The sequence below is a fragment of the Tiliqua scincoides genome, chromosome 1, assembly GCF_035046505.1.
Source record: "Tiliqua scincoides isolate rTilSci1 chromosome 1, rTilSci1.hap2, whole genome shotgun sequence".
In the NCBI taxonomy this organism is placed as follows: domain Eukaryota; kingdom Metazoa; phylum Chordata; class Lepidosauria; order Squamata; family Scincidae; genus Tiliqua; species Tiliqua scincoides.
Window position 1 is genome coordinate 61,976,457 of NC_089821.1, and position 12,449 is coordinate 61,988,905.

A 12,449-nucleotide genomic window follows, 5' to 3' on the forward strand; every position below is an offset into this window, starting at 1 on the left:
TCTACAGAGAGAAACACTTTCCAGAGTGGAAGCCATGTAAATCTGCTGTAATAATTAAAAAGAGCCTTAAAGAGTATTTAAAGATACTTAAAGATATTTTCAATACTAATAAATTTATGACCCAATCCTATTCCCTCCTGTTGCACAGGATGTAGGGCTGCCAGTGCAGCCTCTGCTATATCCCACATGCCAGCAGGGGACTAGATTGGCTGAGAAAGATAAGTAAAATATTATCTACTCCGACACTGCCCGAGCTCCTATGGGACTCCTCAAAACTAAGCCAGTTCTTTGCTGTTGTAGGACTGTTCTGCTGCAGGGATTATTTTCACTAGCATCAGCCCTTCTAACTATCGTGTGTAGCAGAGGTTTCAGGGGCAAATAACCTTTGGAGGGCAGGGATGGGACATGCTAGCATGGGGCAGAATGAGTGAAGTATAGCCAGCCTTTGCTGGAGCTTCATCTTGTGCTGAGGATAGAAAGCAATTCAGGGCCATTTCACACATTATGTAGAGGTAAAACTGGGTTGACCAGCAAGTGTATGCTCAGCATGAAGTTGCATCCAAACACTGACAAGTATACCTGTGTGATACATGTATTTGTACACATGTCTGTTGCATTCCTGCTTCACATTTTAGTTGTATGCAGTGTTTGTCAGGAGATGACAGCCTCTCCATCCTCTGTACAGGACATCTAGTGCTTTTTCTTTAGCTCTAGGTATCGCAACTCTTTTGCAACTCTCACATGTCACACTTACTTTTCCAGGTAGAGTGGGGACTCTCTGTAGAAGCACTTGTTCTCTGTCTCCATGTGTGTAAGCCGGGTGAAATCATTGGGGTAGACAAATGAGAGGTAGACCTGTGGGAAGGACAACCTAGTGAGAAGAAGCATGGCAAGGCATGTATTTTTCACCTTACAAAAGATGGATGGAGGAGGAAGAGGAAAGGGATGAAATATAGTACACAGAAACAGGTGCTCCCAGGGCACATCTTTACATGGAGCCAATGGATATAAACTCTATTAACTGTTGGTAAGAACTGCACATGTAACATAATATTGCTTCTGAAATTTGTCTTTGTGAGTTCTTAGAAGAGAGTTCCCAGCTGACTGTGTCTGTTAAAGCACAAACACCACAGAGGTCTTAACTAGAGTTTCCAATGCTTATGGGGCACTTGTGATCCAATCCTATAGGTGCCTACTGGCCACTGCTGCAAGCAATGAACTGTCAACTCCAAGTGCCAGTGCCTGAACAAGGGAGGCAGGGGTTGATGGAATGGGGTGGCAACAGGGGCAGGAAGGGCAGATCAGGACCAGGAAGGGGGTGGTTTGGGTGGCAGGAAGGCATGCCAAAATCTAAACCCCTTCCTGGTCTCCACCTTCCCAGGTCCAAGCAGACTTGCGTCAGCAATGTTACGGACACAGATCTGAGTAGACCTGGCAGGCCAGCATAGGCTTACACTGGAGAAAAGAACAAATGTTCCTTTACCCTGAGGAGACATCCAGAGGCTGAAACTCCCACACAGGATGCAGCAGGCACCATACTGGTGCCACTGGATCACAACCTGGGGAATTATGGTGGACTGGGTTGTGAGTAAGGTTCCCCATACATTCACTTCCATATCCCTATATTTTGTTTCATTTCTGGACCACGCATGCCCTTCTTTCTGGTTCAGTATTTGTCAAAACACTCTGAACTCTATTCATGGGCAGCAAAGACCCAATGATGCAGTTTGGATCTGGTTTACCAAGTGCAGCAAACATGAAAAGAGCAATGCAGTGGTGTAAAGATGCTTAGTGGCAAGGGATGACAAGTGATGGCAAAGACATGAAGATAACTCACAGTGGAGATAAGGGACAAAGAAACTGGAGCCAAAACTAGGAGGACACTTACAAATTGCAGGCCCTGGTAGCGGGCAATAGGGAAGTCCTTCACCACATATGTGGGGCTGTAAGCACAGGGCACCAGCACATTCTCCACATGGGATGGTTCAATCTGGGGAGCTAAGATAAAGGCAGTTCAGTAAGAGGAAGCCATAGAATCAAACCAGGGGGCTTTCCCAGACCAAATGGGATTTATTAACACAGCCAAGCTCAACGAGAGTGATCATGTGCCCTGGGCTGTCACTACTTTGCTTCTGTGCCCTAGGCAAATGCAAGGCATTCAGGACTATGCCCTGACATCTAGTATTCTGCGAGAAAATGATTTTTTGGCAGGTGCATTCATTCACATAAACCCCCAACCTGCAGTCTGAAGTGGTACAGTCCAAGCATACATGTACTGCCTTGTCAACTACTTGTCAGGCCTAAGATTTCCACTGACTGTCAAGGGAGATTCAGTGCCCTGCATAGCTCCTTGCTTCTTCCACCACTAACAAAATCAGAAGAAATTATACAGAACTGTAAAATGTGTGGAACAAAGTAAGTAAAATAAGCAAATGTGCAAGATTTCTCTGAATTTGCATAACACATACTGGTAACAGATTCTAGCTGTTCCTGGCACCCAACATGAATTACCTCAGCACAGAGTTTAAATAAGCACACATGTCCAGCATCTTCCTAAGAGTGCATTACTATGTTACATGACATTTATGGAGATGGCATCTAATGAGGGGCTGTAGCTCAGAGGTAGAGACGTGCTTTGCATGCAGAAGATCCCGGGTTCAATCCCTGGAAGCATCTCCAGGTCAGGTAGAGAAAGATTCCTCTCTGAAGCTCTGGAGAGCTGTTGCCAGGTAGCATGACAAACTGTGCTAGAGGGACCAGTGGTCTGACTTGCTGTAAGGCAGGCCTTGTATGTTTCCTATGAGATTTAGGAAAACCCCTAAATGCTTTTTCCAAGATTGAATCTGTATCTGAATTCTGCAGTGGCAGCCTCTCCCAGTCTCATCCCCCAAAATTTGGCAGTTGATCATCCTACGTATAGATGTCAGGTGCACATCCTGCATGAATGTGTCCATCTCTCTGCTACTGGAACTTCTCCAATGCTTCAGAGCATGGCAAGGCAGGCTACACAACTCTCCACTGCAACCAACTTATAGCATTGACCTCTGTCAGGCTGCTGCCTTACAAAGCTGCTCTTTATTTACAGGGTTCTTTAGAGAATATGGGTACGACAGCAAGATTACAGAAGGGAGAAAAGACTATCATGACTGAATTCTTAGGTTTTTAGTGAGTCTGGTACCATTTATCCCTCCAAGAAGAAACATACATACACCTACTGTATACAGGTAGAATCACAGAGACCTTTAACACACACACACACACACACACACACACACACACACACACACACACACACACACACACACACACACACCTGCCACTCCCTTACCTTTGTCACAATAAATATCCTCCATGCATTACTTTAAGAATCTCGCCAGAAGCTGCCACTTACTGAGGAAGAAAGTGTCCCGAGGGTCAGGTTTTAGCATATCTGCTCCATGCTCCTCCTTCTGTGCACCCCAGAGGTAGCTGCCAGTGTGGCTGGCAAGGGACTGAGGCACATGGTCCACCTCATTCATTTTCAGGCTTGATTCATCTGGATGGAGAAACATGACAGGAGGGTTAAGAAGACAGTCGATGAGACTGGTGAGGAGGAGAAGCTCATATACCAGCAGCCTTGGACTCCTACAGAGTCCCACAAAAACTGTGGGATGGAAACATCAAGCAAGCAAGCACTTCTCGGGCAGACTTCTAGAATTCTTGCAATGCCTTCATGGCAGCAGTTTACCAAAAACCAGAGTCAATCATCTCTCTTTCCCTAGTGATCATGGGGTAGCCTCCCATGTTTAACCTGTTTCACACTTCCCATGTTCCTTCCCTAGTAAGCAATTTCCTTCTGACCAGCTGTGATCTGGCCTGGTGGTGTCGTGGATGTGGACTTGATCCTCCTTGTTGCTTCTCAGTTATTGCTTTGTTCTTCTCCTATTGTCTTAGAACTCAGGAGTACTCCATGTGTGCAGGTGTGCCCCAGACCCTGGCAATCTGCCCATTCTTCAGGATGATTTGACTCTTTGAAACTAAACCACGAATATGTTTTGGATTTAGGTACTTGACTTTCCGCAGGAGCCAAAGGTGAGGCTCAATAGTAATAATACCACTGAAATAGAAAGCCATGTCACCACATCAGGGGCACCACATGGAAAGGTGTAGCTCTATATCCAGGCCCTTCAACCATAGGCTCCAGTTTCCGAAGTGGCACAAAATCTCTGTCCAGCCTCCCAAACTTGCTTCTCCTCTAGAGTGGACCTCCTCCATCTACTCCCCAAGAGGATTCTGCACCAATTGCATCCCTCTTCTTACCACATAATCTTTACCAGACAATAGCCAAAGCATGGACAATTTACCAGACAATACTAGGCATGGAAGGCCTCACAGCTCATAAGTTTCCACTGAGACCCCTCATCATGTTTCTCATTTGGGCTCTAACTTGTAAATCTTCCACTAGGGTTACTCTGAAAACATTTGATCTTCTGCACAAACAGAAAACAAAGCAAGAAATAATTTCTCTTGGGATGCAAGTGCTCAGAAAGGCAATGCTCAGTTCTGGCTCCCCCTTTGCCCCCCCCCCCACCTGCAAGGCTGCCAAGAACGACATCATCGGTGTCTGGGAGGAACGAAATGCCATATCAATTAAGCGCTGGCAGCCTCTAATGTCATGTTTATTAGCTGAGGCTGTCTGTTTGCACAGAGCAGTACTAGATAACTGAAGCAAGGCAAGCACAGAAGTCTAAAAAATTAAGAATGCTGTTGCCTGTTGCTATCTGCTCATCTGTTGCCTGTTGCTATTCTGACTTCATCCTAGTAAGCAGAGGGAATCACAGCTACCTGACCCAATGGAGCTGGACCAAGAGAAACAGAAGTGGCCAAAGACTTCATGCCCTTAGCTATAACGAAAGTCTTAGAAACAACACTCACAAAACCCCTCCTGTTAGTAAACTACAATTACAGGAGGGCAGGTGGTTTCATAGCTGTGCATCTTCACAACTTCAATGCAGGATGGCTTTATTAAGTTCTAGCCTGGCCAAGTTTTACTGGACTCTGAATGCTGGTTTCAAAGTCAGTAGCAGATCAAGAGGATTAGAGGTTCATCACAACTAGACTGGGATGGGAAAGGAGGCTCAAAGACAAACTGTGCATTCAGAGCATCAGGATTGCCTTAGATAAGAAGAGTTGACTGAAATTTTCAAATACACATCTTAGGGGATGCAACGTAGCATTCTTTCATGCTTTCCCTCACTGTTGCAGTACCCCTTTCTGTTTTGAGGCTGTGTGTACACACACACACACACACACACACACACACACACACATGAGAAGGGGGGACACACCATGTGAAACACCTCTGAAATTGTGCCTCAAGATTAACTTTTGCTAGAAGCCATTCGCAGAAGACACTGGCAAGGTACTATATTTGTGGTGATCAGGTGAAATGGCACAAATTCAGCATTTTAAAAAGATGCTGAAAATGAAGAAGAGAGAATGGGGCCAGGGAAATTGACAGAATGGGCTCTCTGCCCAGACCAATTTTGGGAATGTATGTTCCTTTAATGAGATACAATGTCTGGCAAAAAGACAACCCCTCAAGTCAAGATGGATGCTACACATAGAAGGACCATGGACTGCATGGCAAACAACACAATTTCCTTAAGGGTGCAATCCAAACACACCTTGGGTCGGTGCAAGTCCCTTGCGCTAGCCCAGGAGGACTGCAAATGTGTCGTAAGGCATGTTTGCACCTCCTCGAGAGTCAGCTGGGCCAGCTCAGGGATGCAAGCTGGCCCACGGGGGCGGAATTCAGCCTCGGTGCTGACTTGAAAGGGAAGGCTTGCATCGGCCAAGCTTGGCCAATGCAAGGGTCTGGGGAGGGCAGGGAGGAGGCAGGAGGGAGGTGTTCCAGGGCAAGGGGAAAGTGGGCGGAGAGCGGTCCCAGGGGCAGGTGGGCGGGGAGCCGGAGATGGGGCTCATCAGTTTCCCCTTACCTCCGGCTGAGCCACTTTGGACCCCTATCTTGTGCTGAATACAGCACAGACCTCCTGGCCCGCCTGTTTCAGTGCAAGATAGGATTGCGCTGCATGTCATGTTCTGAAGGAGATCAGACAGAAAGCTGCCACTCTAGAAGCAACAGCAGACACCCAGCAAACACCATCGTAATGCCTCTTAAACCAGCAGCATAGAGTTCAGCAAGGCTGAGTCTGTCCAGTAGGGTAAAGAGGAAGCTTAGTAATCTGGTTGCCTTTCTCTTTATGTGACAAAGGTTGGGAGAGAGAACTGGGCAGGCAAGGCTTAAATCTTTGCTTGATGCTATAAAGCCAAAGCTGCAGGCATTGTCATATTGAATTTTTTGGATTCTGACCTGGTTCTCTGTTCAACCATAAAATAAGCTAAACATCTTTAACAAACCAAGAGTAGAGAACCATACAGTACACATGGAGAAAGTTAATTGCACTGTGTACCATGCCACAGAAAGATCAATGGTTTGTTCACAGGGCCTAGTTGGCAGGGAAGAGGGAAAGGAACGGCAATATTCACTCTTCCTTCTAGTATCAGCAAGTGCCTGTGCGTGACCTGTTGCAAGTTTCCTAGAAGCTAGGCAACTGAGCCCATCAGGAATTGTGGGTGGTCCTTTCCTGTGCACGATTCTTGGGGCCAAGATAGCGGGTGCTGGGAACACAGGCATCTCCCAATACTCTAGGACGGGGTGTCCAAAGTTTTTGGCAGGAGGGCCATATCGTCTCTCTGACACTGTGTCAGGGGCCGGGGAAGAAAATAATTTACATTTAAAATTTGAATAAATTTACATAAGTTTACATAAATGAATATATTAAAGATGAACTTATATGAATGAATGAAGGTCTTCCAATAGCTCAAGGCCTATAAAAGGCCTTGCACAAAGCGAGGCTGGCCTTTCCTTTGTTGCCGCTACTGCATCACAGATGTGAAACAACAAGCAGTGGTGGGAGCCCTCATCCCACAGACCATGCGAGAGGTCAAACAGTCGCCCTCATGCTGAGAGCAGTTGCATTGTGCCAGAGTGGGCTCCAACAAATCTCCAGAGGCCCAGAGGCTCATTGGAGACTGGGGGCTCCCTGTGGGCCACATCGAGAGGCCTCAAGGGCCGCAAGTGGCCCACAGGGCTGGGGTTTGGGCACCCCTGCTCTAGTAAGAAGAGCAAATGTGGTTGCTCCACTGGTTTACAAAAAAAGAGTGCGAACAAGGTCTTCAGAGAACATCTGTTGCAGAAATGTTGGTTTCCAAAAGTTGTTACCAAACTGTATGAGAGACTTGCTAAAAATTTTTCTGATTATCCACTAGAGGAAGGCAAGAAGCAGGCGTAATTTTGACAAGGTGACTACTGCTGCCAAGTGCTAATAAATCATCATCTTTTCAGTTTTGTCAAGAGGCTGTGCAATGTTCTAATTTATAGAGGAAGAAAGGAGACCAAAATCCGATTCCTACAAATATTCTGTGCCCACTAATGGACTTCTTCAACCAATCATATGACTTCCTCTGTGCAGAAAAACATTCTTTTGGAATAGGGACACATTTTCCATGTGGTTCTTGCACATCTGTGATGCTCCATTGATGGAAGCAGCTACATAACTATCACATAAATGAATAATCAGTATAAAGCATGTCCACATAGAGGTCCTTGCTTTAAAAAAAAGCCTATCCACATACCTGGAATGTTAAGTTGGAAATGCTATAAGAGATAGTAATTCAGCAAACTAAAACTAGCTTGTCTATATGTGATCAACTTTGAACCTAGGTTCCCCTGAGCCACGTCCAGAAGCCTCTCTTTTGGGCCACAATGGTTCAAAAGGTTGTACTCAAAGGAAGTTAGTCATGACTAAGTCCAGGGCTGGTTCATCTATAAGGTTGAATGAGATGATTGCCTAAGGCAGCATATTGGTGGTGGGGGCAACCACCTCGTCTGCCCACTTGCCTCCACTGTTCCCACACCTACTTCTCCCACTCCATGAACTGAAAAATGAAGAGGGGAACAGAGCAGAAGTGTGGAGGAGAGGAGAATGCTTGGCTAGATCACTGAAGACACTCTGGCTCATCATCCTCTTCTCCACTGCACCTACATTCTGGCCTCCTCTTCCTTTTCCAATCTGCAGATTGGGAGAAGCAGAGGCTGGCACATCACCAGATAAAGGGGATAGCATTTGGCACACCACCCCAGGCATAGGGGTGGGTCATAGGCTAGTCCTGCTTGTCCCACTAAAGTAATGGCACTTAAGCTAGTCACAACTAACTTGTCTCATTGATTTCAGTGGTGTTTAGTTGCAATGAATGTTGGTGAAGAAAATGTTATCTGCTGAAATTACTTAGAAAAAATTGGCTGTTTGCAGAAATATTGGGAGAAAAAAATGCCTCTACATGGGGGGGGGGGTTTAGTCACAGATACAGTGACCAATTGAGATTTAATCAGGTCCTGGCAGGAGGAAGATATATCCTCCCCTGGTGAGGCATATTGTATTGTAATAAATAAATAATAATCAGCTGTAGTACAGTTCACTGGAGGACACGTTCACAAGGCGGGTGCTTGCATGTTACTCTGCTTGATGAGAAGAGTAGAGTCTGATTTAGGTACCATGTCTATTTGCAGATAAGTTCCATTGCATTCCATGTGGCTTACTCTCAAGTAAATAGGTGAATGTACAATTGCAGCAAAGGAGCATTAGGCTGCATGTGGCTATACCCAAGCTTACTGTTGAGGAAAACATAATTTTTTTTCTTAGCTTAGGAACAAGTGAGGGAAATGATGAAGGCTTCTCAAATTCTACTTGTTGTGGAGAAAGTGGGCAGACAGAAGTTGCCCCTCCAGTCATATTGACTGCAGTAGCTGGGGCCATCCAATGAAACTGATTAGAAGGAGATGCAGGGTCAACAACAACAAAGAAAGTATTTTTTAAAACAAAGTGCAGAACTAATCTATGGAATTCACTACTAGTAGATGTGATGACAGCCATGAGCTTAAGTGAATTTAAAAGGCTTTAAATTCATTGAGGGCAAGTTTGTCATTGGCAACTAGTCATGATGACGACATGCTACTACCAAGAAAACAACAGCAGGAGAAGGATAAGTCTTGTGGTTCCCCCACAGGCATCTGGTTGGCAAGTGGGATGGGAAACAGAATGCTGGACTAGTCAGGCCTTTAGTCTGGTCCACAGGGCTCTGTTCCTATGGATTCTACAGTCACATTTATTCTTGTTCTGCTGGTCACAGGAAAGGGCTATGAACTGGGATGGCCACAGAATCTTCATCTCCTTTTTAACCCAGGGAAGAGATCGGATTAGTCCAGTCAAACAGCAGTCAAGTCCATTAGGTAGCCCATCTGGCTGTGCCTAATGCCAGCCCCTAAGTCCCAGGAACGAGGAACTGGTGAAAGTGCCAATGCACTGCCGGCAATGGCAGAGACACCACTGTGTAGCTGTAATTTATGTAACACTTAAATTATTTTAAAACTTCTACATGTGGCTGAAAGCCAGAATGGCAAAACAGCTGTGGATCAATTTTGAAGATTTTTTTTAATTCAATGCTTAAAAAAAATAAAAATGGGGTCATTTCAATTTTTCAAAGATATCACTGAAAACTAAAAATTCAGTTTGGGCCAGTGCTGGTCATGACTACAATTCTTTGGATACAAGCCTATGTGATTATAAAAAGCAGCAGCTGATCTGTGAATAGTATCAGAATATGTCAAGAATAAAGGTTTTGTATCTGTAGTCACATTAAGAGTAGATAAAATGGAAACAGGAAGTCATGTTGTCCATTCTCATCCTCCGCTATATAATTCTAATATTGTACTTTTACATGAAGGTGAGCAGAGTAAACGCTATGTCAATGATGGCAGCTAGTTGAAATCAGCCTCAATTCAATGCAGACGTAAGGGCGATGCAGTGGCGGCATGGGCCAAGCTGCATCCTGCGGAGGATTTTGAGCTACTGGAGGTCTTCTCAGGTTAAAGGGACATTTGTCCACTTGCCCTGGGGTAAGCCCCAGCAGCAGCTATGGGACAACTTGGACATGAATCAGTGATGTTACTGGCACAAGTTTGAGTTGATCTATGCAGGAAGCTCAGGCCAGGAAAGCAGGTTAGGATTTGGCGTGCGCAACTGAACTCGCCACCCTCCTGGGCCCAATCCACCCACTCACCCCATCCCCTCCTGTTGTACCCTCCCTTGCCCTATACAACCCTCCCTGCCCTCCAAGTGGCCACTGCTGCTCTGCTGGCATATGTGGGAAGGCTCCAGCCTTCCCACAGAGGCACTGGCTCCCTGCACTGCCACAAAGCACATTTCACTGGAGCAAGCCTTGGTTAGGATTGGGCTGTGAGTCTTCCCCAAATCACAAGGAGCAATGTATACAATGATTAGACTCTGGCCCTTCTCTTTTTGTTATTTAAAATGCCTTGTATTTCCTATAAGTAAAATAATATATACAACATAAACCGCAATATCTATTTTACTAACAGAACATGTTGTCTACCATGTGTGACTACATGCTGCTCGTTACATATGCTGACTGCCCAAAGCTGGAGACAGCAACAGCATTTTTTTTGTTGAAGAGGGGAATTCTGCTGAGAACATTATAAAGCCTGTTACTGTTTAACCTGGAATAACTCCTCCCCTCCCCAACACTGTACAGATGTGAGTCACTTAAAGACAGGGAATTTGTTCTCTTCTCTCTGTTGTTATGCAATTTGGACATTAAGTGAACATTCAGCCCAATCTAATGCCTTTGTTGTGTAGACACTCCCTTGCCAGACACTAGCTGGCTATATAGGCTACTAGAGATAGAATGCCTCTTCTTTTCATTAAGAGCCTCTTTGTTATGTAAACAGACACTCTGCTGCAGGTTATGGGGCTCCTGCCTGCCTCATTAAGAGCATCTTTGTTGTGCTTTGACCACCATCATATATGTGGTATCATTAAGTGGAAGATTGCTAAGTGACTCACACTTGTATATTGAATTAGATTTAAATCCGCTGTCCATGCATTAAAACCCTAAATAGGACGGCACATGCAGATGCATTGTGAGCAGTTTTTAATCTGTACAGATTATAATTCTGGATTTCCAGCCTAATGCTACAGCTGAGTCATTTATTGAGTCATACGTTCACCATCGGAGCTCTACATAGGTGTTCTCATTACTATTTTTAAAAGCATGGTAACACAGAGCTTTCACTCACCTTCAATATATGACTCATTTTTTTTGCAAACAGTCTGAAGGTTCATTCTATTTACATGTTGGTTGCCCCTGAGAATGCCTCAGGTAGTACAGCAGGTCATGAATCTCATGAAACCCTCTGGCATGAAACCTCTATGAGTTTTGTATATTTTTTAAAAAGTTTTATTAGTGTTTCAGCTCTGATATATAATAAGGCAGTCTTTGACTGAAATGTTGCAAACTACTTGAAGATTAGTCTCTGTACAAGTAGATCACTAGACTATAGAGTCCAGAAAATAATATTTTAACCCCCCTGCTCCCCCCAAAATTAATGTTGGAGCTATGGCAGAAGTGAATGAAGGCAAGAAATAAGGTTAGGTAGCTCTGGGGTACAGAACAGAAGAGATGAATCACCTGGTGTTTCATCGTCTTGTGTGACAGCCTCAACCCAAGAAGGCAACACTGCATTAAAAGGGTTGGTTTGAGACATCTTTGGGACTCACAATATACTTTCTCATGAAAACATGATGGAAGACTCCATGTATGCTGCTTACAAGGGAAGGGGTTAATATAGTACAAACAAAGGCACAGCCTTACAATTCCAGATCAATCTGTTTTATGAAATCCACCCCAATACAATACTTGTTCTACCTCCTCACTGGGGTTGCCCCCTTTCCTTCTTCCTCTCCTGTCCTTTTCCAGAGGTCTGCCTCTCCTGGAAGCAGTCCACTTACCACCACCATCCCATCCAGGTCATGGTAGGGAGCCTGCCCTTCAAACCCCTGGTATCCTCCCCAGCCATTCAGATGGCTGTACACGTCAACACTCCCTATCTGGAGCCCCTCCTCCCAGCACTTTGCCAGACCTCCTGCTTCCTTCCTCCTGGGCTCAGCTTACTGTCTCTTTAGCCTCTTCTTCTCCTGATGTTCTCCTGCTGTTTCACTCCCACTGTCTGCCCCTTTTTGTTGTCCTTCCACTGCTGCTTTCCTGTCCCTGCTCTCCCTGCTTGTTCTCCATTCCTTCTCCTCCCCCCTTGCCTTTTTCTACTTCCCCTTTTTTTTCCTCCCAGCCCTCCTTCCCCTGCTGAGAACTGCTGCCCACAATCTTGGGTCGCCTGGTGTCTCAAGATATCCTGAAGTCTCATGAGACCTCAGAGCACTGCTGCCAACTTCTGTTCCTGGGCAATGCAAGGTGCTGCGGTTACTACTGAGGAGGTATGGATCACTACCATCAGCAGAAGAGTCATGAGTCACCCTTACAACCAGTGCTGAGAA

At 45.3% G+C, this 12,449-nt stretch overlaps 1 protein-coding gene across 1 annotated transcript in view; it reads right to left on the reverse strand.

Moving 5' to 3' along the window:
• Nucleotides 1-12,449, reverse strand: part of B4GALNT4 (beta-1,4-N-acetyl-galactosaminyltransferase 4) — a 195,723-nt gene that overhangs the window by 16,301 nt on the left and 166,973 nt on the right. The window contains exons 10-12 of the mRNA XM_066630931.1: nucleotides 3,392-3,535; nucleotides 1,889-1,998; nucleotides 755-855 (exon numbers count right to left, since the gene is read on the reverse strand). Coding sequence (XP_066487028.1) covers nucleotides 755-855; nucleotides 1,889-1,998; nucleotides 3,392-3,535 — 355 coding nt within the window. The remainder of the gene's footprint in view (nucleotides 1-754; nucleotides 856-1,888; nucleotides 1,999-3,391; nucleotides 3,536-12,449) is intronic.